Raw genomic sequence first — 26,665 nt, 5'->3', positions numbered from 1 at the left:
CCTTGGTTTTACTCTGGAGTCTGAGAGCAGCGAGACGCAGACAGACAGCAACAAGGGAGTGGAACTACTGTGGCTCAGGATCTGATGAAATCGGGCCATCTCTGGAGATCTAGGACCACAGACCAGCAGTGCACTGCTTGTTAGAAAGCAGAATCTCGGGCCCCACCCCAGACCTCCTGAGTTGGAATCTGCCCTTTATCCAGGTCCCCATGTGTGTGCCCAAGAGGGAGAAGCCTGCTGCAGGGCACTGCGGGAGAGCAGCTTCATGGGGTTCTGATTTCTCTTTGCTCCTCTGCTCTCTCCACCTGGCAGATCTGCGGGATGGTTCTCACCTGTTGCTTGCACCGGAGGCTCCAGCTGCATTTTTACTAACGGCCGACCGCGTTCCCCTCCGACTGCCCCTCACAAGGACAGGTGCCCAAATCCCATCTTCCAGGCCTGCAGAGTCAGCACCAGCTCACCTAGAAACTCCCAGAAACTCCCCCTACTCTTCCCAGCCCCTTTGGATCCACCAAGTGCCCAAGACTATGGCTCCTGTGATTCCCACCCAGGCAGGGGGGACCCATCCTGTGTGGAAACAACAACCAGCACCCCTCACCAGGCCTGGGGATCCTGTGGACGACAGGAGGGTGATAATCAGACCCTCCACTCCCTCCCAGCTCCAGAACCTAGAATGAAGGTCTGAAAGCCCCCCTGGGATGCCTGCATGGGGCACATGATCTCCCCACTGGTGCTGAGCACCCCTCTTCTTGTCTCTGCTTGGTGTGTTTTTCTCTACCCACGGGGAAGTGCTTACCAGTGGGGGGATGGAAGCAGTTAGGGTTGGCTCTGCCCCCAGAAGATCCAGCCCTTTGATCTGCCCGCCCCCACACCTCCTCACCTGGGAGTACCCCAGCAGTCTGGGGTCTGGTTCCTTCCCGCAGGGTCTGGCAGCAGAAAGGCCTGAGGTGAGGCCCCGGAACTGGGGTTGGGCAGCAGCAGGCTGGTGGGGCCACCAGGGTAGGGAGGAAGGCAGGTAAAGTGGCCACACCGGCACATGCTGCACCAGGACCTTGCTTCCAGCCTAGAAACCTTCCCTGGGAGAGGTACCCCAGAAGACCATGGCCTGGAGCTCCAGTCTACAGTAAATGACCCTCAGGCCCCCTCTAGGGCCTGATTCTCTGGAATGCCAGGTTTTTTAAATGATCTCCAGCCCTTCATGTCAGTGGGAGTAAAAATCCTTCCTGATTAGGCCAAATCACAGACCCTGCAAAGTTGGAGCCACTGAGAAGGTACAGCTCTGAGTAGAAGGGTGCTGTGCCTGGAACCCCATTTTTCCTGGGCCCACAATCCCCAACCACATATGGCCACCACCATTCTGCCTCCAGGAGCCCTCGCTCTGCTTCCCAGAGTGAATATAGTGGCTTCTTTTGGTTCTATCTTGCGTCTCTGAATCAGGCAGGGAATTTTCAGGAAGAATTTTCTCAAATACTAAGGGAGAACAGAACAGAAAGAAAATCCTAGAAAATGCAGAATATAGATGCTGGCAGTTTTCCAAAGAACAGGTGTCAACTTGTAAGACAGCCATGGAGACGAGACCCTCCCCCTGCAAATAGCTATTACAAGTGGGTAACTTGTAGCGAGAGGACCCCACACCTGGCTTCCCACCTTCCAGGTGCCGTGCTTCCCGTGCTGGGGACCCTCTTACATCCCACCATGAGAGAGTGGCCCCTTGTTGCCAAGATCAAGGGCAAGAAAGGTCACACCTTACCTCCTAACTCATTCTAGGCCCCAGTCTGATGAGCTCAGTTCTTGGTGACCTGGGGAGTCCTGGGTGAAGGGTGTTCTCCCTCCCATACACAGCTCACTGCTGTCCCTAAACACAGCCCTCAACTGTACAGAAACCGTACTTGCCCAGAACAGGGATTCCCCACATGCACAGAGGGAAGACCAGGTTCCGGGGGCAGATTGCCTCCCCTATCCTGGGGAATCTTCTTGTGGCTTCTCTCCTCCACCCTCAGGGTCCTGGGGCTGCTGATACAAGTTCATTAACAGGATACCAACTTTCCAGCAATCCCAGACTGCACCAAGGCTGGAAGAAATTGCGCTGTGACTAGCTTTGCTGCCCTCCAGCTTCCTGGGACTCGTGCGGACAGTTGAAAAATGACTCCCAAGCTGTGTGCAGCTGGGCGCAGGCTGCCAGGTGTTACCAAGTGAGGGCTGAGAGAGAGAGTTCCTCCTGGGCAGGCAGCGATGCCTGGGGAGGTGCTGTGTCCTGTGGGACATGTCAGCCCCTGGCGGAGTCCCTGCACTCTTTACTGAGGTCAGCTGGGCTTGTGGAGACGGGGACAGGGGGATGGGCAGGATCGCTTGCACACCTTGTTGTCTGTCCCTGCCCCCCGAGGTGGGTTAGGCTGTCCTAGGCTAAGGGCAGGTGATTCCACCCTGGGCACCTGCCCACCCAGAGGGTAGCTGGAGGATGGAAGGACCAAGCTACAGAGAGAGAATGACCCAGAGCTTTGGGGAATGGTGACCAGCTAGCTCATGCTCACAGCTTGGGAGGGGTGAGGGTTAGAGGGAACTGAGGCCCAGGATGTGACAGGCTCCCTGCTCAGGGCATACAAAGGGCTGGGGTCTGGAGCCAAGGATGCCGTCCCCAGTGAGGTGTGCCCACCACACCTGAAAGGACGCAGATCTGCGCCCAGGATGACTGCCCCCAGGGCCCTGCTTAGAGACAGAGACAGAGAGAGTGAGCCATGACTGTTGAAATCTGTCCTCAGTCCTGTGTGAGCAAAAGGCCCCTACACACTGGGACCCAGAAAAGAAGCCAGCATTTTGTAAAGGTCAGAACATGGCAGATGCTGGGATGCACACAACCTGAGTCGCCACAACCTCGGCCTTCCCTCCCGCAGCACGCAAGGGTGGACAACCCCAGAGCACAGCATGTCCCCCACTCTCCGGATGACCTGTGTTGGGGGAGGCAAGAATGAAACTCAGTGTTTGGTGAGGAGATGAAGTCTTGTTTAAAATGTTTGTGACCACCCTTTTCTTCTCCCCACCTCTCCCGCCAGCCTTGCCCCGACCCCAGGGGCCCCTCCGGCCTCGCCATGGGGGAGCGTCCAGGGCCTTGTGGTTACTGAAGGCCTACTGTGTGCTTAGCGTGTGTTAGTCGTGTAAGTGCTTTCTCTCCTGGTGATCACAATGGGAAGGCACTATTCCCCCCACTCTGCAGATGATGAAATTAAGGCTCGGAGAAATTAAGAGGTTGGCCAGTCAGTAGCAGTGGTTGTCGACATGCCACCCCCAGCCGGGTAGAAGTAAGGGGAGCCGGCCTGGGAGCCCCCTCTCCTCAGCATCCTGCGGCTCCCCATCTCTGCAGTAAGCTGTCAGGCTGCCGTGCAGGAACAGCACGTCCCTCGGGGGCACTAACAGCCACAGCCTGGAAACCCCTCCCAGACTGGATGGAACCATCCATCCAGCCCCGGCCCAGCGCACCCTGGACACTTGCAATCAGCAGAGCAGTGTGGCTCCCTTCAGACTGACAGCCAGGCCCTCCTGGCGGAGTGGCTCAGGCAGCAGGCAGGAGCCCTGGGGAACCGTCGCTCAGGGGAACAGCCAGCCTATCACCTTGGGTGCCAACGCTGACACCAAGTGAGGGCAGACCAGACCTGAGCAATCAGAAACCGCAAACAGTGTGGAATCTGGTGCCCATGTGGAGATCACGTGTGGGGCCGTGGAGGGCTGATGAGGACATGGTACACCCCTCTCCCTGCTCCGTACTGGAGGCCAGGGGAGAAACCTCAGGGTTCATGCACTCAGAGCCCCCCTGGGCAGGGGGGAGGCACCCCGGGTGGTGATGTTAACCACCTTATGCTACCTTTGCCTCCCCTGTGTTGTCAATGCGGGACTCTGGGCTGGCACAGTGTGGTCGCTGTCGTAGGGAGGGGGTGGCCTGAAATCTCACCAGGCTGCTCACCCTGTGTGCTTAGACCTAGAGGGGCCAATGCAGCACTGAGGGGGGTGAGGGTAGTGAGCCCCCTGGGACTCTTGAGCTCTGCAGCCAGTTTCAGTCTTAGGATCTGTCACTCTGGTCCATGCCTGGGGTTGGAGGTGGGGAAAGTGAATTGAAACACTTTCATCACCACCCACCCGACTTTCTGCCTTAAAAATGCTACTTTCTGGCCACTTTGGGCCTGGGGAGAGAAGGGGAGGGGGAGGGGAAGGCAGTTGACTAGCAAAGGACAGAACCCATCTTCCATGTCACTGCTGTGTGGTGCTCACATCCCCGAGGATGCTGGTGATATGTCTGAACCAGCAGTTCTCAAACTTGAGGAAGCATCCGGCCACCTGGAGGGCCTTCCAACAGACTGCCAAGTTTCACCCCTGAGCTCCACATCTGCAGGGTTGAGGCCAAGGACTTGCCATCTAATGAGTTCCCAGGTGCTGTTGGTGCTGCCGGCCCTGGAACCACCCTTTGAGAACCACTGCTTTAGACCACGCCACAAAGGACACTCTGCCACCTTCCTGTGTGTGCCACAACCCCCCCAGAGTTCCAAAGCCCCTCAGGCTGTCCAGCTGGCCAGAAACGTGCCTCTCCAGCAGTGCCCTCTGGGTGGGTCTGTTATCTCGGCCGGGAGACCAGGTGTCTGGGTCCTCTTCCCAGAAGGAAACAGATCAGGTTCCCAGCCCCCTTTCCCACCGCCTTCTGTGTGCCTTGGGAGAGTGTGGTTCCATTCTCAGCACCCCCACTTTCTAGTTTAGCGCATGCGCCCCCTTCCTCTCCTGCTTATGCCCCCGAGTCACCCCGTGCAGGTGCCCCTAGGAATTCCAGGCAGCCCAGGATTAGGCCAAATGGGTTTCTGGAACCAGCTGGCCCATGGATATGGGATCATCACAGTATTCTAAAAACAGAGAAGTTGCCTTAACCTCCCGCCTATAGAGAAGTTGCCCTGGTTGTAAATATGCCCTCTCTTTAGCCGGCCTCAGCGTCAGCCTGGCCTCACATGCTGGGTGGCATAATAAAGGAATTGTATCTAGGACTACTTTCTGTTGCTTTTTTCCTCCTCTGCAGGGAAACCCCAGGTAGCTCATCAGATGTGTTTCAATCTACCGTACAAGCGGAAGCAGACAGTCACGGGGAGAAGGGGAGGAAGGAGGAGCCCTATTAGGAAACCCATTGACCACAGTGATTGGGGTCCTGCTTACCCTTCTTTTATCAGCTCCCACCTTTCCTCTGAACTGACCTCGTTTGCATGTGTGTGCCATTGGCTCCTGGCTCCATTGGCTCCTTGGCAAGAGCCAAGCTCAAATGAGCGAGCTTGAATCGTGTTCCTCTTAAAGCTGTCCGCCTTTCATCAGCCGGCATCCCCACACCACTCACCACGATGGACGGCAGCCTCTGTCAGTGAGCCTCCGGCCTGCACATCCTGCCGCGGTATCGCCCCATGCTGGCTGCAGCAGATGCCGGGTGTGGTGACAAGTCAGGGGCGAGGGGCCCTCTCTGGCTGGCCCTTGGGCCCCAGCTGAGTGTTGGAAGCTAAGACATGCACGCCTACTGCTACCTGGGCCCCTAGACCATCTCACTAATTTGTCCATCTCCAAGTCCATAGTGGGATGCTTTTTCATCCAAATGCAGAAAGACTTCAATCTTACAAGTCAGAGGAGCTGAGGGCATCAGGTTGCCCAGCGTGGAGCTAAAAGGAAGTAAATGCTTTGATGCATTGACTTGATTTCATTCACTATTCTGTCTAAAGAACTTGAGGCAGGTCAGTGAGTGAGCCTGAACAGTACCTGGGAAAGCCAGACGCTGAGGACCCCAAGACGGCGGGAGTGGGGTGCGGTGGGGAGGCAGACTAGAAGTGAACCTCTCGCCTGGGGAGAACCTGGAAGGGGCTTGTCACTTGCTATCTAAGCAGTTGGAGTCTGCAGCCCAGGCCAGCTCCCGTGTGTCTCTCCCTCCCCTTTGGTCGAGATCATTCACCAATCACAGCAGCAGCCCTCTGATGGCCTGGATGTTGAGAAATGCACCATTTGGGCCTATCCGAGGTCTCCTATCTTGTTGGACCCAGACATCTCACCTCCACCATCACTATGAGTATGAATGTGTGTACACATGTACACAAGCACACAAACGTGCCTGGGACAGACGGGCGCCCCTCCCTGCTGCACACAGGAGTGCCATGGGTGAGTATAACTGCTGTCTGAAATGGCTGTAGGAGCGCCTGCGTGGTTCAAATGTCCAACTCTTGGTTTCGGCTCAGGTCACGATCTCATGGTTCGTGGGTCAAGCCCTTCATCAGGCTCTACATTGACAGCATGGATCCTCCTTGGGATTCTCTCTCTTTCTCTCTCTCTCTCTTTCTCTCTGCCCCTCCCCTGCTCGCTCGCTCTCCCAAAATGAATAAACATCAAAAATAAAAATAAAATGGCTCTGGTGGCCAACTGGGGCCTCAGGTAGGTGGGCAGCATCGAGCAGCTGTGTGAAGCTGTCCTTGGTGGCTGCTGCCTGGCCTGTCGGCTGCCACTGTTCCCCAGCAGGTGCCAATGCCTCGTGTCAGTCCCAGTGCCAGGCTGTCATGTTGCCACCAGGTGGGCTGCTCTGAGCTGGGACCCTGGTTCCCACTCCGCCCCCCCCCCCCCCAACTGAGAATAGAGAGGCTGCTGGTGGGGGTGGAGGAGACACAGGCTCCAAATCCTGGATCATTCCACTTACCTTCTTCTTAAAAACAAGTACATGGAAGCTCCTACTTCCCTTTTCCTTCACCTTCTGTCCCGGGATGAAACCCTGTCGAGCGAGGACTGGGCGCAAAGGAGAGGCAGCTGCAAGGGACCCAGAGGGATCTTTTGGATCAGGCCAGGGGTGAAGAGGGCGGTGAGCAAAGCTTCAGTCCGGCCCTTCCCATCAGCAAAGTGCAAACAGCATCACTGCACTGAGGACATGCGCAGGCCAGCCAGAGCCAATAGGGCTATGTTCCCGTCAGTCTGGGCACTCTTGAAGAGGTCACGGGCAATCTCTACCGGCCTTCTAAAATATGGAAAGCGGCTCATGAATCCCTAATTGGGGGTTAGAGATCCCCAAGCTGGGAAGGAGATCAAATTCAACATGTCTCCCGGAGTTGCCAAGCTGTAAGTAAGGCTGAGTCCTTTCAGGAACTGGTGTCCCCTTCCAGGGAGAAGAAATGTATTGAGAATATGTCGGGATCCCAGGAATTCAGTGGGGGCAAGTTGGGGCAAAGGGCAAGGAGCTTCCTGATGCCATTTAATGCCAGGACACAGGCTCGCCTTGTCCTCATGTCGAAACGGCCCTGCTCCGCATGCTGGGCTAGGCTAGATCTCACAGCTCTGTAGCCGCCAGAAGGAAAATCTCTGACCAACAGGCTCCACCCAGCAGACCGAGCCACAGACCACAGTGTGGCCCTGCTCTGCCGGCTTCCCGCTCTCCTCTGAACAAAGGGACACCGTGGGTTTGCCCTGGCTGGCTCTCAGCTGCCTGGCAGTCTGTAGGGCCACAAAGGGGAGATTCCAACAAGCAGCTTCGGAGAGACTGGCCCAAGCGTGCCCCGTGGAGTGTCGTTACGATTTTTGTTAGCTTAAGGAGACACAATAGTCCATCTCCACAGCTGTCATTAAACTCAGCAAAAACGAGATGGCTAAATCAATAGCTTCCTCATCTTTGCCGAATGCTTTAGAAGGGACCATTGCAATGCCAATATTTTCGTGTCCAAAACGACATTCATTTAATCTGACTTCCCTCTTGTTTCTGTGGAGCAGTGAATGCGGCAACCGGGCCATCCCAGAGCAAAATGGAGGCATGAGGGAAGCTCGCCCACTGAGCCCACACATCTCCGCCCCCCGCCACGGCTCACTACCCGCCCCCATATACCGACTCCTCTTTCCCGATTACTCTCCTGTGTCCCCAGCTTTCAAGCAGGGGGACGCTCTTCCTTGGGGTTATACCTCTAGTTTGGGGACTCCTGAGGACCCAGACTTGACCCATTTCTTGCTAAGCACTTACCCTGGTCTAGGAATAAGCTGGAGGTCTTTACATGCATGGTTTTATTTAATCCTTGCAGCAAATCTGTAAAATCGGTATTGTCCTCATCTTGCAGATGAGGAAAGCAAGACACGTTCAGTGACTACCCAGGGCTCACAGCAGTATCATATGCAGAATGAGTAATTCAGACCCTCCAGCTCCCAAACAAGTGGCACCCAGACGTGGCACATCCCTAACATTGAAAGTTCAGGCATCATGACAGCCGATAAAATAGTGGAGGTCAGGAGGAAGCCAGATCATGTATATGAGAGCATTTTGCAAGCTGCAAAGCTCAATGGAAACCAAAGGAGAGATTTAATTATATCACACTGGTCTCCGCTTGCACACGAGCATGGAACCTGGAAAACACACTCACCCTCCATTTGGTGCAGTCATCTACCTGTCCAAGGCGAGGGACGTCATGTTGGATGAGTGGCCCGAATGCTCCTCTCCCCCCAGCATCACCCCCCAAGTAAATCTAGTAAATCTAGTTAATCACTAAGTCTCTCAATTTTCCTGTGTGTCTTTCAGACCTGACGTTTTTCTCCCTCCCACTGACGCTTCCCTGCGGGCTCAGTCACCTCTCAAGTCACTAACGCAGCCCCTCCTTGAAGTCCCGGCATCCACCCTGTCCCACCTTACCACTCTCCAAGCGATCCTTCCCAAAGGCAGATCTGAGCCGGCCGCACATGGCTTCAAGCCTGTCAGTGGGCTCCCACCACTCTTGGCTTCAAGTTCAAGCTCTAACCTGGCTTAGGATCTTGTGATCTGGTGGCTGCTGCTCTCTCCAGACCCCCCCTCGCGCTTGCTCTGTGCACCGGCCCCAATGACATCACCAGGGCTCACCTTCCAATCCTCGCCAGGTTAACTCCTGTCTTTAACTCTCAGCGGTGACATCGGCTCCCCAAGTTGGGGTCAGCACGTCTCTCACCCGTGAATATCACGATCACAGCACCGAGTTGCAATCCTGTTTGCTCTTCTGCGGTTCCTGTCAGATTGCTGGCTCTGTAAACACAGGGGTTGGTCTGGGTCCTTCACCACATACTCTAGGTGCTTGTACAAGTTAGCATCCAATAAGTCTTTGGGTGGATAAACATCTTGTCTCAGGAAGCCCTGGTCGTGGCCATTTTGAAGGAGCTCTCGTATGCGTACCAAGCCCACTGTGCTGCTGCTGGCAAGCCATCTTTCTCGTGTGCCCTTTGCTGAGTGCAGATGGAGAGGCAGCTCTCCCACCACAGCACACGGCCGGGGCGGTGGGGAGCGCCCCCAGGGTCATCTCATTCACCCCCTCTCAGGGGCTGAGGAGCCCACCACCCATGGCTCTAGCCTAGTCATTAGACATCCCCGGGGAGAAGCAATGCCCAGCCCTGTCCTGATAAGAACGTCTCCTCTCCTGCCCAGCCAGGCAGCCTGCCTTCCATGGATTTAGCTCATTTGACTGGAGCCCACAGTCAGTGCATCCCATTGTCCTGTGATCCAGAGGACCTCACTCTGCTCCCCAGAAGCAGACAGCACAGGGACCTGGCCAGCATCCTCGTGGGTGGGCGGGAGCTGGAACCACAGTAGGCATAGAGGAAATGGCTTACACCCACACACCTCTGACTTGGTTGGTGCTCAGAGGATGTTGGAGGGTCACCACCCCTAGTTCATGACTAGCCCCTGGCTCCACGGCCACAGGGTTCCTTCTGGTAAATCTCCTTAGGGGGGGATTTTTAGGGACTACATTCCAGCTGGACCTTTGATAGAGGGTCAATCCTCAGCAAACCTCTGGGGGCTTTGGGACACAGCAGCTGCAGGATGGGGTCCTAAAGTTTGGTGTTCTGGGGCAACCCTGCTGACCCGGCCACTGCCCTGAAGAGGAAGGAGAAGCCCCCTCCTGCTCCTGGGCCCACATGGCACATTCACTCTTTGTTCCCACCCCAGCCCGGAACACTGGCAGCGATTTCCACGTACATGTGGTCCCGGATGAGGATGACCTCTGAGCTCCTCACCTGTAATTTGTCACCATGACTGTGGCAGCCAAGGACATGGGAGCCCAACTCCACAAACCAGAACCCCAGCCAAGGACACCGGGAGACTTCCATGACCAGGGGCACAGTGTCCGTGGGCTCACATGGTGTTGAATGCCCCCTGCCTCCCTGCTGACCTCTCATCCTGACTTGGTGTTCCTGTGCCCTGTTTGAGGCTGTCTCAGAGCCACCCTGAGACCACAGCCTGGGCCAAGTCATGCTGTGAGGTCCCCTCATCCTGGAAGAGCTGTCAGGCCCACTAAGAACGTCGGAGGGATCGGGGAGAGACTGTACCTAAGCCCTGTCCCTACAGGAAGCCATGAATGACTTACTCCCTCCCCCTCCCCCAACACACTTCTGGGCCTTTCCACAAGATTGGCCATGTGTGAGAAGCGACAGGTACTGAGGTGGGAGTTGACCCCTCACACAGAGAGCTCGGGCCTCTCAGACTAGCTCCCGACCAAGCCCGCATCCAGTCACTGGGCAAAGGGCACCCCTAGAGGGGACTGAGCCCCGCCTCCTCCAGCAGACCTGTGACCTGGGCTCGAGGAGGGGAGATGAAGTCCTTGCCGTGGGGGTGTCCTAGACAAACGGTAGAGCCAGTGCCTGATCCGTCCTGTGTCCCTCACACCAACCACTACAAGAAGTCATGGCAGAGTGAACACAAACCACGAAGAGACCACCTGTTTGTGCTTTTGACACATTATCAGTTTTTATTTAAAAACATGCTAAAAACATGGTGTTCGATAAAGCCAGGACCAGGATGAAGGAAACGCACAGATACGGCATTGCAAGCAGAAAAGTGCATTTAAAACCAACAAGCGTGCTGTCCCTGCTCTCTCACGCTCCCCGGGGGTGGGCAGGGTGTGCGCATGAGCCCCTGGCTCTGGCCCTCAGGTGCCCGTTCAGGGCAGGGAGGCCAGGACCCGCCGGGACCACTGCCTCGCTGAGGTGCAGAGGAGTGAGGGGGAGACCAGGACCCGGAGAGGCCGGTCGCAGAAGGGCGGAGGGACAAAGGGTGGACTCAGGCACCTGGCACCCATCCTACACCAGGTCCCTGCTAGTTAGCACCTCCACCAGTGTGGGTGGGCAGGGGGCTGCAGAGGAGGGCACAGCCATTTCCATCTACCTGGACTGCTTTGGGGCCACCAAAGCAAGGAGCGACGGCCACCGGGTCCAAGTCAAACCAGAACATCTGCGCGAGGGTCTGGGGTGGGGCAGCAACCTTTCTGGAATGAAAGCCCAAGGTGCTGGCCCATGCTGGTGCGGGGGAGGGGGTGACAGTGCTCCAGCGGGGGTCTGAGGGTGGAGACTGTCCCCCAACACCTGCCACAGCCCCCCAAGGGTGGTTCTCAGTCCCTGCTCGCTCACCACCTCTGCAAGATGGCTGCAGGGAAAGGCCAAGTCTCGGCTGGCACCCCCTTGAAGCTGTCTCCAGAACTTGACCTTCTAAGTCGAATCTGGAAACTGCATCAGACCTGACCAAACTGACGCTGATTTTGGCGAGGGAAGTCACACGTGAGGTTGCTCATCGAGTTAGTGCTGCCCCAGTGGGAGCACAGTCGGGAGAAACAGAGAAGACACTGGGCTGCCACAGACACCATGTGGCGTGACCTTCTATGTGTGGGATCCACCCTGCAGGAAGGGCGAGGGGTCTGGAAGAGTACCCCCACCCCTCGTGCCTTCCCCCAGAGGAGACTCGAGCAAATGCCTAAGCAGCCAAGCACAGGGTGAGGCAGGAAGGCGGTCTGAGGGACTGTGGACAAGCCTCCGTGAACGGACAGGTGAGGGGGCGCTGGTGGGGAGAGGGGGACCGCGGGAGAGGCTCCAGGGCCAGAGGACATCCCTGAAGCTCTAGAAACTAAGACTGCCAGGGAGGCTACACACACCCACCCCGCAAGGTGTCGGGCTTTTGCTGCTGATTTGAACAAAAACTGAAATTGCATTGACAGGCATGAACAAGCCCGCCCCATCCTCCCCAAGGTCATTACACACCCAGTCCCTTCTGTGTGACTCCAGCGCGCGTTGGCGGAGCGCGTCTCCGCAATGACGCAGTAGCATGTCTGTTCTGTGCTCTGCAGCTGGGAGTCCCCAGGGAGGCAGCTGAAGTCCCGCACCAGGAAAATGGCACCAGAGGACCCAGGAAGGCAGTTTGGCTCCAGCATGTGCTGGCCCCTTTGTCCCCCCAAGGACCCACCTTCCCAGCTTTGCCATGGGCACCTTCACTTCTGTCGTGGGGTGGGCTGTGGGGGGGGGGGGTCCTTGCCTGACTCATTGAGCCCACCTTACTCTCCACTTCTCATCCCCCAAAATCGTGACTCCTGAACACCAAAAGTTCCATACTTCTGGTCCCCCCTGATTTTACTTTGGCGGGTGCAGGAGTTGCTGGCTGGGTGGCCAGGTCTCAGCTTTTGGAGCAGACAAGTGCAGGCTGGAGAGGAGATGTGGGCCTGGTGAGAAATCAAGGTATTGAGCCAAACGGTGCAGGGAACAGGCAGCCGCCCCACGTGAGGCCGGGTCGGGGAAGCGCACTGGATCCTAGCCGGCCAGTGGACAGCCTCTGCAAGCTCAGTCCCATGAATTCTTGACTTTAGTTTTTTAACTGCAAACACACTCAGACCAGCTTAAAGCCTGAGGGCCCCCCTGCTGCAGTCAGATACCCCACCCGGCCTGTTCAGCTTCTACACGGTGACTTGGCTGTTTCTCCCTGGGGCTGCTGTAGCAAGATCCAGTCTGACCTCCCTGTGCTTCTCCTCGGGGCCACGGAGGACAGACCTGCCACCACCCCACCATCAATGAACCCTGAGGAAGGGGATGAGGGTCCCAGGACCCCCTGGTCATCTTCCCCTCCCTCGCGGCAGGGAATGTGCAGCCCAGTGAGTACAGCTGGAATGATCACGGGCACTACTTCCACCTTCCCCTCCTGATGGTCACGGGACCTCTGCCACCGTCTGAGCAGCAAAACGTAAGGAATGCTTCCCCTTCCAGAAGCAATGTGAGAAAGTGAGCAGCATCTGAACTAGAGAGGTATTTGTCCGAGAGTTTCTAGCAGGAATGTCTGTGAAAGTAACTGGGGTTTGCAGAACCTGTCGCGGGAATATGCCCGCATGGGGCGGAAGGGGGAGCCTCCGGTGCCAGCAGAGGGCAGGAGGAAGGAAGGACGGGAAAAAGAAAAGACTGCTCATCGGTGAAGCAGAAGGACCCACAACGGCCCTGGCCACGTTCCTGGCAAAGCACTTTGCCGGCCCCCCATGGACCCCCAACTGTTCGGGCCGCTGGAGCCAGCATCAGCAAACCTATGGCCCCCGGGCAGGGTGCCCCTCCACGCTGCTCTGTGCCTTTCTGTTGCACACGCCTCATCCAGGCTCCTATGCCACCGACGCGGGCCCCGCACACCCTGGCCCACTCTCCCTCCCACTCAGTGCGTCCTGAACACAGGCCTGGCGCATCTCCCCGGGGACTCCTGAGAGCTGCACAGTGGTTTGTCCTGATTGAAACCTGACGGGACATCCTCTCTCCCCGCACCTGTCCCCCACCCTCAGGAAAAAAAAAAAAATCAAACCATTACAGAAATCAACGCAGTAAAAAGTTATAAATCAGAAAGCTAACCCTAAACTTATCTGGAAGATAATATTCCTGAATAATCAGAATCAGAGTAAAATAAAATAAAAAAGTTACACTGTAAGGTATAAAAAGCCTGGGCAAGATGCTCCTGGGGGCCTTGCCCAGAGGCAGTCAGACCCCCCCCCCCCCGCCAGCTTTCCCATGGATGGCGGTGGGCACCTGTGGCTCTGTGGACAGTCTCTCGACCAGGAGGGAGCACTCTGCACCCCACCCACATGGGGACCAAGTGTCAGCGTGAGGAAGGGCAGAGGCAGAAACGCATCAGTGCTGGAGGGCTCCTGGAGCATGAACCCGGCCCACCCTGTCTTCTTTGGCAAATACACAGATGCAGGAATCCAGGCGCCCCCAGCACCCAAGGTCTCTGTGTGCCTCCTCCACGCCTCCTCCTCCCTGGCCCTCCACCCACCAAGAAGGCTGAGGCGGGGTGGGCTGGGGGAGGGTGGGCTGCGGGGGGAGTCGGGTACAGGGGTCAGCAGTCTGGAGAGCGCGGGCAGGCAACACAAAGCTCAAATCTTCTTCCCTGGCACAGTGTCTGCATGGGGGCTGGGGTGCTCCCGGCCAGCCCGCTCAGGCATCGTACTTTTTACCAGTCCGGTGGATGTGCTGGAAGAGGGTCATGGAGAAGGCCATGCCCAGAATCTGAAAGACATGGGGGAGAGGGTTTTGGACAGAAGCCCCAGGGCAAGCGGGGGTACCCACCTGTGTGCCTGAAAATCACTGGCGGACGGGAGCCAGTGGTGGACAGAATAGGTCACACACAGCTGAGCTCAGCCCCTCAGAGCTGTTTGTACAGAAGATCATAAACCTCTCTGAGCCTCAGGAATCTGCCCATTTCAGGGTTCTGTTGTGAGGACCCAAAGCACAAAGGACCCGGCCCTAACTGGTAGCTACCACAGGACTGAGGTGGGGGCAGGAAGGGGACAGGAAGGTTAAAAACCCAAGCTGAGTCCCTCCGTTCGGTTCTGGAATACACGACGTGGATACACCCAAAACGGTGCAGCCAGTGTGTCTTCACCACCGATGTGCTTACGACAACATTAACACTCCTCTGTGTTCCCTCAACTCCTGAATCCTGAAGGGGGTGGTGGCCCAGAGCAGTGCAGGAGGAAGCCAGCCTGGGGCCTCACTGTCACTATGGGTAGCATGCCGTGGGCACACACCACAAAGCTAGGGACCGGGAGACGCTGCGTGCCTCTCGTGGTTTGGCGTAACTGGAGGAGACCCTGGCTGGTGATGCTCTGGCGTTCTGGTCCAGGCCTGAGCAGTCAGCTGAGAGGTGCCCTCTTCTCAATACTGAACAGCATCTTGCCCCCGTGTGCTCATCTCACATCAGAGCTCTGCAAAAGTGATAGCGGGCTTGTCTGCTGAGCGGGCTTGTCTGCTGAGCTTGGATGAATCAGACACGATCAGACCCCAGACCCAAGAGTTTAGGGCAAGAAAGATACAAGATGTCAGCCATCTTCCCGTGGACCAGCCAGTCAAGTTCAAGCGCTCCAGGGAGAATCAGGCACTGAAGACTCTTGCTCGCCTCAGGTTGGAGCCATACATAAATGGGCCAAGGACGGAGCCCGGAAATGCGCATCCCCAGAAAGGTCAGGGGACTCTTGCTCCCCACCGGCCATGCCACCTTCATCTTTAGGAAGGGAGGCAGGATTCCCTCCTGGTCCCCCTCCACCGTCTTGCAAAGCGCAGCTGGGCACCGAATGCTTGCTAGGAACAGCTCACACCTACTGAGCACGTCCTAGCTGCCTGGTACTGCTCTACACCCTGTTCCACGCATGGGGCTCACTTCATGCTGAGAAGTGGCGTGATGATCATGCCCATTATGCTGATGTGGAAATTGAGGCACAGACGCTCAGCAACCTGCCCGGCTCATATACATTTAATGGGTGCCAAGGCCAGAACGGACACCCAGGGAGTGTGAACACCTCAAGTGTTACCTGAGGACTTGGGTTCCATTCAGTCCTAGGGCAAGTGTCCCCGTGAAGTAGGGCAGGCGTGTTGTCAAGCAGACCCACACAGGGGATCTGCGCGGTGCCGGCCCCAGGCCCCAGGCTCGGAACGGATGCCCAGGAAGCAGAGCCCTACTGCGCCTACGGGGTTGGGACAGGCGTTGGGATGGAGGCCTCAGGACAGAGCAGAGCAGGACAGTGCAGGGGCTCCAGGCTGCTGGGATCAGCTATTTAGTGCGTGTGTGTGTGTGTGCGCTTCGTCTTCCACCTCTGGCTTAGGTCCAGCTGGGAGCTCGAGCTGCGAGGCTTCCAACAGCCCTCTTACCTGCATGATAAGGATGCACATCCCCACTGTGCCAAGCACATGCTTATTGTCATCAAACCACGTCTTCACCTTTTCATAGCAGCCCTAGGGAGCAGGACCAAAGGTTAAGGCACCGCAGAACTGTGAGTGCCCCTTCCTGCCCAGCCCCCACCTCACGTCCCCTTCTGTCCCTGTCCTTGCTCTTGTCTCCTGCCCCTCTCTGACCCTCAGCCCCAGTCCTCTAGCTTTTGAGCAGGCCCCGCTCCTCCCCACCCAGGGGTCCACCTACAGGCTCCCACTGCACGGCCTCTGACCCCCACTCAACCTCCACCCTCAGACACTCCCGACTGCAGGCCCAGCCCTCCCACTGGCCACCGGCCTTTTGGCTTCGGTCCTGCACGTCCCCCACCCCACTTTCCGTTAAGCCAGTTTCTTCCTGTCCCAGGCGACCCTCCCCTGCAGGTGTCCTCTTGCCAGACTGTCCTCCACACCGGCTTCTGGGAGGGGGACCTGGGGAAGCAGCTTCCAGACTCACCGTTCTCCACAGAGGGGTGGTGGTGTTGCGCCCACAGCCCTGGGAGTTCTCCATGCAGCAGCGGTCGGGCACTGTGTTCTCCCCCAGCACCGGGTACCAGTCTGTGTAGTCGGTGACGCCACAGCAGCGCATCTGCAGGTGGGAAGGCACGGGGTCAGACACGTCACTGCCTGCGGGCCTCCTCTGTGCCTCCCCCTGCCTAGACCATCCTGGCCCCACGAAAGCTGCCTCCCTGCGGTTCAGCAGAGGAGAGACAAAGGCCTCCTTCTTGGGGCCTCAGCTGAGGGCCCTAAAGGGAAGTGACGGCCCCTTCCTGGAGGCCAGAATGCAGACAAGGTAACACCCACCTGCCACTCTGAGCTGGGCACTGGACACCAGGCAGGAGTGCTCTCTGCTTGCCCACCACCCTTCTGCTTTGTGGATCGTCCCAAGCTGGCTGCCAGCCCCTTCCCAGGGCTTAACGAGGGACCTCTGGGCTATACTGACTCGTTCCCCTCTTAGAATCAAGGCCTTCCTTCCTGACCCATAATCAGGGCAACAAACTCTGTCATCCATGCCAAAGCTTCAGAAAAGAAGGGCCTGGATGATCTGCTCTTCTAGATTATCTGTCCTCCCTGGTCCCCTGTACCCACTTAGGTACTCGCCACCGCTCCCGCTCCCGTGCCCTGCTCCCCCTCCTTCCCTCAGCTGCATGTCCCTCTCCAGATGCATCCTCAGTCACCCAGGGTGAGTCTGAGCCGCGCCCCCCCACCCCCCCGCCCTGCCAGGCCCAGCCCCTCACCTCAGCCTGGATGATGTTCCAGGCGTTCTTAAGCCCCACGTTGTTCTCTGTGTTGTACAGCAATAGTCCTTCTTTCAGGTCCTTCTTGGCGTTCTCATTTACCTGTCGGGTAGAGGGCAGACCCCTGAGTCCCTTCTCCGATTGCTCCACACAACTATGCTTGAATGCTCCCGGTGATGGGGAGCTCACTAATGCCAGAGGATTCCTAAGACTACACAGGTAATAAACCCCTCACACTCCCCTTAAAGTCACCTTCCTCATGCTCCCCCCTACCAAAAGCCTTTCATCTGGACCTCTCCCAGCTCTCCTGCTGCCATTCTCCTTCCTCCTTTCCTCATAGGTACTCTCTGTCCACGCTTCTCCTCTGGCTTGTCCTGACCCCAGCCCACTGCCACCCCACATGCCCCTCCCTTCCTGTAAGGCCTACCTTGTCCATGTAGACAAAGAAGAGGATGAGCAAGATCAACTCTGCTAGGAGGATGATCAACAGGACGATGAAAAACTGCAGAGAGAGTGTCGGTGTGGGCACACGGTGGTGGTCACGGCCAGGGATGGGGTGCACACAAGGGCTAGGGGAGCTGGGGACAGGAAGCACCTAGACAGGGCTTCCCAAGTATGGGAGAGGCCAGCTACGGCTCCTGAGGAGTCCCTGATAGCTAAGGGAGGCAGATGAAGGAGACAGCCAATCAAGGAGTGGAAGGGACAACTAGGGTCGGGATACGCGATCGTGAGGAAGAGGGGTGTGATCGGGCAGAGAACATCCTAGAGGCAGTTTCTGTCGGGCATCTAATAGGCTGGCGGTTGTCTCAGGCCTTGCCTGTCTCCGTGACCCGGATGCAGGGAGTTCAGAGGGCTGCGGGTATGGAGTTCACTTACACTGAGAAGGAGGCACTTGTTTTCCTTGATGGCCCCCAGGCAGCCGAGGAAGCCTGTCACCATGACAATGGTGCCTATGGCGATGACAAGGTTGGCTGCAGACAGCGAGGGGAAGCTGGGGGAGAAGGTGGCAAAGTTGCCTTGGGACACAGATAGCCAAATGCCCACTCCGAGCAGCCCACAGCCACAGAGCTGGAGAGAAAAGAAAGCCATTAGATCAGCACCGTTTTGTGTTCATCTCCACGGAACCCAAAAGGCTGCATGTCCCCACCTCCAACTCTGAGACTGGGAAAGGGGGAGAATGGGGCTATAGGTCAGATAGGGCCATGGGCCTTAATCTTGTCGGCTCTGAGGCCCAGACAAACCCTCAGTCTCTCCACGTCTCAGTCTCCGCATCTGGCAAATGGCACCCTGCCAGCTTCACAAACCTCCTAGGGTCACTGTGAGGATCAAATTTTAAACGACACAGGCAAAATCCTGTAACAAACACTGACGGTCCCAGACACACATGAGTGGCTGTGGTTACCCCACTTGTCAGTGGAGAGGCCCTGGCATTCAGGAAGGAGTCCGGGAGGAGGAGCGCGGTGCCCAGGGAAGGTGAGTGAAGACTCGTCTCTGGGGCCAGGAAGACTCTCTGAGTCCGGTTTCTCAGGGCCAGGCCTTCCGGCGACCACGTTTTCCTGCCCTGTCCAGCAGGGCCATTTGCCCACTATTCTCAGGAGCCTGAAGAACAAATTTCCCACAGATGGAAGGTGAAAGGAACTCAACGGGCTGGCCGACGTGCAGGCCATGAGAATCCATCACTGCCTTCGCCTTCCATCCATGTGAGCCAGCAGCCCGTGCTCTGGCCCCGAAAACCGACTCTCCTCCACGGCCCCCCTGGGCCCGCGACGCCACCGCTTCACCTGGGGATGCTTGGGTTTCACTGGCTGTGGGTCTCCACAGCTGCCTTATTTTATGCTCCGTATAGCTGACACTCACCCCGCTCCCTCCGGCAGCTCTGAGGAAATATGCGGAGTCTGAGGAGCCAATCAATCTGTCAACCGATATTTATTGAGTACCGAAGGCTGCGGCATCCTGTGCCAGAAGAGCCACAGCCACTTTCGAGACCTGCCTTCCTGGGACCTCTGTGCTGCATAGACAGGAACAATAAAAAAGCAGCATCGACCCCACGCAGTATACACTGGTGCCAAATAAATAGTTCAGGAGTTCTCAGAGGAGGCAACCACTGTCCTGGCCCAAGATGTCAGTTGGAGGAGGCAGTCTCTAGAGGACGGCTGGACCTGGGGCAGGTGGGGGACCACAACATTCCACGCAGGGCAAAAGCATACACGTAAGGGCTCAGGAGGTACAGATGTGGATCTGACACCCGGCTCCAGCTTTTCCTGGTAGTGCGACCTTGCAAACTCCTTTTATGCCCAATGAGAATGACACCACCTGCCTTCACCTTCTGGACTGTTGGGAGAATTTAAATGGAAGAAAGCATGTGAAGTGCATGGCCATGACCAGGTGCTGGTCTCCGAAAGGCATTTGCTGAGCAGCTCCCATGTGCCCGGGGCTGTGCCATGACCCCAGGAACCAAGCACATCCCCGCTCTCGAGCTGCTCCGGCTTCCGAGGGGAGACACAGATGGCCCAGCAAAGACAAGGCGGCTCACGAGTAGGGGGAGAGCAGTTCTCACATGCATGCCTGGAGGTTGAGGGGGAGAGGCACAGGCTGCCCCTCAGGGGTGGCATTTTCTTCCCTCATGCAGTCCACAAACCCAAACAGAGCACCCATGTAGTAAGTGCCAGGGCCCGTTCTGAGTGCTGGGGTGGAGGTGGTAGCAGCACAGGCAACCCCCCCTCCCCGCCCCTCCCTGCCTCACTCACGAACAGGCTATTCTTACAGAGCACACGGATGCTACATAAGCAAACAAGTGATAGAATCTCAGGTGATGGTACATGCTGTGAAGGAAAATGAGGATGGCCACGAGTTAGAAAGTTTCAGGGGACAGAGTGGTCAGGGATGGTGGCATCTGAGTAGGGACCCAAATAAAGAGGGGAAGTGGTGGAAGGATGTTTTGGATAGAGGGAACAGCAGGTGCAGAAGCCCTGAGGTAGGACTGAGCCTGGCCAGCCCAGGGAGAAGCAAGCTTCCCAGGTGGCTGCAACAGAGTGGAGGAGGTGACAGTGGTGGGGGACCAGTAGGTGGGGTGGCAGGGGTCAGATGAGACAAGACCTTGCAGGCATCACTTAAGAAAACCAGGGTGGGATGCCCCTAGGCCTGGAGAGTGACATGGTTTATATTTCCAATAGATCTCTGAGACTGCTGCTCAGAGAAGACCACCAGAGAGCAAAGGGGGAAGCCCAGGGCGCAATCAGGAGGCCACGGCAGGGATCAGGCAAGAGCTGGGGGTGACCTACACCAGGTGGCTCTGGAAGAGTGGTGAACAGCGGTACAAGGAGGTTTATCTGTAAGGTAGGATTGACAGGACTTGCTGGGATTTAAAAGATGAGTAGGATTTTCATAAATGAGGAACCAGAAAGGTGACCCAGATAGGGCATGATGGAAGAAGTGCAGGCATTCCCATGTATTATTAAGCCAGAGATGGTTTAAGGAGCCGGGGAGGAACAGGAGGAAGTGGAGCAGGTTCCCGGGTCCCCCACACCATGGAGTGGTCCTGCACCTCCTGCACCTGGGAGCAGTCCCAGTGGAACTACATCAAGGCTCCCCAGGTATGGGCACACTCAGGCCTAGAACACCCAGCCAATGGGGTACCCGCCAAGCTTTGCAGGGGGGGGATGGTTGCCACCACCCCTGTAACCACTAGGTGGCTCTCCAGGCTGGGTCAGAAGCTCTGAAACTTCCATCCAACTTCTCGTACTGACTTTTTTTCAATCTGGTCAGTTCCTATACTGCCGTCTCAATTTTTCTTTCATTAATCATACCATGGAAATTCATGATCTTCATGCTGAAGATTTATGGCTCTAAAAGCCAGAGCCTGGAATGATTGAGAGGAAACCCCGTGGCTGCCAGGTCACTCACTGCAGGTAGAGGAGCCTGTTGTTAAAGAGACCTGGCTGTGGGACCCCCGGAGCGGCAAGATGCCGTTACCACCCTGCATTGGGGACACCAGGGCCCCCAAGACCCTCCTCAGTCACAGTGCAGCTTTTTCTGGAAGCCAGTGCCCACTGGGCATGGGCCTGGCGGGGGCCCTCTCTACCTCTTTTCTCTATCTCCCTCCTGGGGAGAACTGCCAGGAGGTCCAGGAGCCCCTCTCTGGGAAAACCTCAACAGTTCAGAAATTCCCAGGACCTGGTCATCCCTCTCAAAATGGTTCTATGATCTTGCTTCATATTCTCTGAGTTGGTCGGCAAGCTTCCCAAAGTCCCACCCAGCAGCCTCCCTCTACCACGGTAAGAGAACAGCACTGTGGCTCTGTCCCCATGCGTGCTTCCTTTCCCACTTCCTGTCTGAGGTCCCACCACGCCCCAGGCTAGACCCCAGGTGAGACCTGCTGCCTCCAGGTGGGGCAGTCCCCACACACAGCGTGTACTTAAGCCCTGGGGTGAAGGGGGCTAGCTCAGTGAATGAGGCCTTGTGGGATCTCAGTGCACTCAGGGACAAGAGCCTCCAGGTGGGAAGAAAACATGACCAATCAGGCCCTGAGTTTACAGATTAGGACAGCAAGGCCACGGCACTGCCAGGCTGGACCCAGACCTGGCTCCCTGGCCCGCCTTTGGTGTGGAGCCCCTCTGTACCTGACGCCAGGAGACCGGCCAGTGCATGCCGAGCCTGGGCCGACCAGTAAAAGGCACTGCCTTAGCCCCTGCCTCAAGCCCGGTCCCAGCCTTGCTCCCCTGCCTGCCTCTGGCCTGTTTTTCAGCCCAGCCGACATAGAGCTGCCTGAATCCTTTTTCTAAGATGCTGCTTTCATCATGCTGCTCCCCTGTGTGACCTTACAATTCTTTAGCTCTCTGAGGCCCAATTTCCTTTAAAATGTAGGATTTGGACTAGAGAATTTTTCAGGTCCCTGCCAGCACGGGCTTAGCCAAGCCTGAAACATGATGCTCTCATGTCCCTACCCGGTGGTTCTCAACCCAGAGTGATGTTGCCCCCCTGCAGACACCTGGCAACATCTGGGGACACTTGTGGCCATCACAACTTGGAGTGTGGGGCTCCTACTGCTGTGTGAGTAGAGGCCAGGGTTACTGCCAAACAACCTATAATGCATAGGACAGTCTCCCACCACAAAGAACTACCCAGCCAGAAATGTGGATAGAGGTCAAGAAACCCTGCCCTAGCCCCTTCCCCATGCCAGGGGTCCACCCTCTGGCAATCACCTCCAGGAAACAGCCATCACAGAAAGAACCCAGTGTATTCCCTCCAAGAGTGGGGCAGCGTCCTAGTTCTGAAAGGGACAGTAAAATGTGGGAGGAGTGGAGAGCTGGCCAGACTCTATCCGGGGAGCTGGTGAGAACCAGGGCAGGAACAGGGAGAGGTCAATGTCTGGTGCATGGCAATGGGCAGGAGGGAGGGGATGACAGCAGAAAAGGTTTGCTGGGCAGGAAGGCAAGAAGACAGACAGGAAGCCAGAGCAAGGGGCAGGGGAGGGAGCGGCAGGCAGGGGAGGGAGTGGCAGGCATGGGGGGGTGGGGGTGGGGAGGAGCACTGCCCCATGTGGACGGTGCCCAGCACAGGAAGGAGACAAGGTGTGCAGTGCCAGAGAACTTAGCTGGTGGCATTCAGGAAGATTCCCTTCCCAAAGCAAAGGACCGTCTCAGCTAAGATGACCAAGCTACAGTCAAACCCAGGGCAGGAAGAGACTCCAAGGACTCAGGGAACCAAAATCTAGCCAAGTCAGCACCAACCAACCTGAGGTCACCAGCCAGACAGACCTGGTCATCAACCCTCGCCAAGCAGGGGGGGATCCAGTGACCACCCTGAATAGCAAGCCCTCCTGCTCCCTGCCCCCTCCCCCAACCGAGGGCATTTCTAAATATTCTCAGTTCAGCGCTCCAAATAAATCCACATCCAAATGTGAGAAAACAAGTTCCTATCCTTGCGCTTGCCTGTGGCCTGGATCTCTGTGAGGGCAGGGATTTGGGTCTGTTTTGTTCACTGCTAAATCCCCAGAGCCTAGAACAGTGCTTTACCCTTGGCAATGCCTTGGGGTGTCCCTCCTATGGGGCTCTCCTAAGGCCCTTCACGGACTCTGCAGAGGGAGAAAGTGCAGGCCCTTTCAGGGGACCATCTCAGGGTCTTCCTGGTCACCCTTGGGCCCATCGGCCTGATGCACAGCCAGTAAACTGAGGCCCAGCCAGGCCACAGCCATATAGTGAACAAGCACTCCAGACTTACTTCAGTTATGAAGCCTGTTGTAATTAGCTGAATATCCCCGTGGCATTTTTCTTCATCTTCAGTTTGAATCTTATTGATTTGTAGTTTCAATATATGTTTCTGCCTTGTGTCCTTATGTATTTTTCATGCAGGCATCCCATTTCTCTGGGGTGGGGAGTCCTGTGATTTCCCCTTCAATCCAACCTCCCTCCTTAGCTTCTACCCCTGACTCAGAGCACAGGACAGCCACTCCCTGTGTCCCCTCCTAGCTGCCAACCGTCTCTGCCCCGTGCAGGGGTGGCCTTCTCTGGGGGTGACCTCCTGTGCCAGGGCTGGGCCCAGAGCAGCACATCGGGGACCTGCCCAGCCTTCTGTACCAACTTGTTACCCGCCCCCCGCAACGAAACACCAGCACTTTGGGAGTCAGGCTCACTCTCCTCCATTCTTCCTCTGGGAGGGCCCAGAACACGCCTGGGATACTTCATAAACATTAGCTTGATGGATGGATGGATGGATGGATGGATGGATGGATGCGGGTAGGAAGGCCTGAGAAGGCCACAGCCTGGAAACAGGACCAGAACCAGACACACAGACCCACCTGAATAAGAAGCCCCCCACACATCCCCTTGTCCCTGTTCCTAGAACCCCCAAGTGCCCCAAGTTACTCCCAACTCAGCCCCCTGAACCCCTTATTTGCCTGTGTGAGTCATCTGTTTGTCTGCCCCTCACAGCCTCATGTGTCTCTGCAGAACCCCCCCCCAACCCCCCCTGCCCCCTGCCAGCCTCATCCCCTCTGCTTTGCAGGAGCTTTCCAAACACTAGGTCTCAACACTCCCCAGTGCTCTCTGTGAGCCAGGGCCAAGTGCAGCGTTTAATGGCATTTAATAAATTAGTGGATGTGGAGAATAAAAAAGAAAACCAAAATGACTTTAATTTCACAGCCCGACGTGCAGCTAGTAATGGTCCTGCCTGGTCCTAGGAGAAGCCGTCCTGCCAAGAACTGCATCACAGGGAAAAGGGACAGGACATCAGCACCAGGAGTGGGGCCGCTCCAAGGGGCCTGCAGCTCATTCAGTGTCACAGCCATAAAGGGGGGGAAGGGAGGGAGCCAGACAATGTCTTTGCCAAAGTCACCCGGCAGGCAGGAGGATCAGAGCGCAGAGGGGAAGTGGCCACTCAGCGAGAAGTCTCCTTTGTGAGGCTGTCCCTGGTCCCCACAGACCAGCCCCCGCCTGAGCACCCCAGGGTCGTGGCGTTCAGCATCCATCAATAGTCAGTACACGCCATTCTGTCTTTGTCCAATTCTGGGTCCTCAAGAATTCTTTCTTATTAACTCAAGAACGCACTTCCTTGTGGCTGACACGCACATGCATCAGTCCTAGCTTTGCCTAAGCAGCCACCAAGAACAAGTGTGGCAGGCTTTTAAATATTGGAAGGCCTGTATCTCACGGTCCTTTCCCAAGTCTTCTGGTCTATTCAAGGGCTTTTACAGCTTTGCCTCTGAGTCACCCTCCACTGCTCATCCCTGTCCCACACTCAAAATCAGATTCCAGCTACTGAGGGGATAGCACAGAGTACAAAGATACCCCTCTCACCTCCTACATTCTGAGTCCTATACTTCTAGTAATCCAGCCGAAACCCCCACTGGCTTGGCAGGCAGCCCCCCATGGTTTTGGCTCACATAGAGCTTGTGCATAATTTAAGGTGAAACAGCAGGACTCATCGGTCATTCTTTTTTTGACCCCACACTTTTCTCTCAAAGCCTCCAATTTCTTCACATCTTCACCTCGCAGCCCCCAATATCACCAGCTTACATAGGTGACAGGGAGATCACACTCATATTTCTGAGCCGAATTCTCCTCCAAATAAACATTACATAAAGCATTTGCATATCTAGAACCCAGTTACATTTTGATTATCACAGAATGAGGTTATTTTCTCAGATGGTTCTAGGAGAGAGCATTTAAACCTGGCCAAGCTTCAGGGATGCTGTGTTTGGTTTTGCTGCAAGACTCAGAGGCTGACAGACCTCTTAAATTATATGTTTCAAGAGTCCACTTCTCTCCAGAGAACTTTGTGGAGACACTGAGACCGTGGTAACCCCTTGTTAGGGGGTTTTCTGGGGACAACTCACCAGAACCCCCCCCCCCATCAGGTCAGAGTGGCCACGGGTCCTGTCATAATACCTCTTGTGCCCTCGAACCCTAAGATGTACATGATGATGAAAGAGTCCGTGATGAGGGAGACCTCACTGGAGACTTTGAGGACAGCCCCTGGCCACCCTTCCAGGGGTACAGGCAAAGATGCAGTCACCAGCAGTCCTGGCCCCCAGCCGGCTGCACATAGGGCTTGGGGTCCTCCAACCCCAGCAGGGGAGGAGGCTGGCTTCGCTGAAGCACTGCCCATGTGCTTGGACTTCCTGGCTGGACCTCAGCACAGAGGGCATGTGCCCTGCCCAGGGGCTCACTCGAACGAAGGCATCTGTGGGACTCCAGGGTGACCAGCCCTAGGGGCAGGGAGAGGCTGGGTCTGTCCCCAGGCTCCAAAGGCTCCAGAGGGTGCTGAGAGCAGGCCTAGTCCCTGATACAGCTGATGTCTAGAGAACAAAGGGCAGGGGCTAGAAATGGGAGGGAAGGGGATGTATCCACCTGGTGCTCCCCCAACACAGCCCCTTTAAACTCCGGTCTTCTGCAACCACTCCTCTGTCTGGGAGAAAGGCTTGCAGAGCACCGTGGCTCACCTCCCCCACCTCCACCTGCACCCCAGCCCCTGAGCCCTCTGGACGCCTCTAATCTGACGGCAGGTCCCAGATCAACTTTCTCAGGTGCTAGCACTTCTCTGCCTTCTCAAACTGAGTGGGGGGAGAGGGGGATGAAAAAGGATGTAGAGACAAGCCCAGAACCCCCTCAGAGAGTCCAAAGTGGCCCTGAGGCGGCCAGAAGGAAGCCTGAGGAACAGCCCCCAGAAGGGCCACGGAACGATGTGTGGCTGTGATGCCAGAGAGCGGTGGATGACACAAACCGCCGCCAGCCTTGTAAAGCAGGAGTGATCACTCACCAGTCCATAAACATCGATTCCCACCTCCAGTGCAGCCCTCCCTGGGCAGATGGAGCGCAGAGACGGAGGTGCTGGGGGGAAGGGACACTCAGGAGTACTTGTAGCCAACGTTTCCCAAGCTGACCCCAGCCCATCCGGCTCCCGCTCATTGCTGGCAACGGGAGCTGGAGGCCCTGACAGGGAGATTCTGCTCA

The 26,665-nt window shown here is 56.6% G+C and overlaps 2 protein-coding genes across 6 annotated transcripts in view; one reads left to right on the top strand and one right to left on the bottom strand.

Moving 5' to 3' along the window:
• The window catches only part of TSPAN11 (tetraspanin 11), a 73,666-nt gene extending 68,665 nt beyond the window's left edge, over nucleotides 1-5,001 (top strand). Inside the window, exon 8 of the mRNA XM_049624911.1 lies at nucleotides 313-5,001. Coding sequence (XP_049480868.1) covers nucleotides 313-372 — 60 coding nt within the window. The 3' untranslated portion in view covers nucleotides 373-5,001. The remainder of the gene's footprint in view (nucleotides 1-312) is intronic.
• A 6,003-nt stretch (nucleotides 5,002-11,004) lies between these two features.
• The window catches only part of TSPAN9 (tetraspanin 9), a 205,063-nt gene continuing 189,402 nt past the window's right edge, over nucleotides 11,005-26,665 (bottom strand). For all 5 annotated transcript variants that reach the window (XM_049624908.1, XM_049624907.1, XM_049624909.1 and 2 more), the window contains 6 exons: nucleotides 18,093-18,284; nucleotides 17,644-17,718; nucleotides 17,217-17,318; nucleotides 16,436-16,567; nucleotides 15,922-16,005; nucleotides 11,005-14,283 (listed from right to left, as the gene is read on the bottom strand). In XM_049624908.1, coding sequence (XP_049480865.1) covers nucleotides 14,212-14,283; nucleotides 15,922-16,005; nucleotides 16,436-16,567; nucleotides 17,217-17,318; nucleotides 17,644-17,718; nucleotides 18,093-18,284 — 657 coding nt within the window. In that variant the 3' untranslated portion in view covers nucleotides 11,005-14,211. The remainder of the gene's footprint in view (nucleotides 14,284-15,921; nucleotides 16,006-16,435; nucleotides 16,568-17,216; nucleotides 17,319-17,643; nucleotides 17,719-18,092; nucleotides 18,285-26,665) is intronic.

Source organism: Panthera uncia, chromosome B4 (assembly GCF_023721935.1).
Source record: "Panthera uncia isolate 11264 chromosome B4, Puncia_PCG_1.0, whole genome shotgun sequence".
NCBI lineage: Eukaryota > Metazoa > Chordata > Mammalia > Carnivora > Felidae > Panthera > Panthera uncia.
Note: the sequence above shows the minus strand (reverse complement) of the source record. Positions and strands in the feature narration are given on the sequence as shown.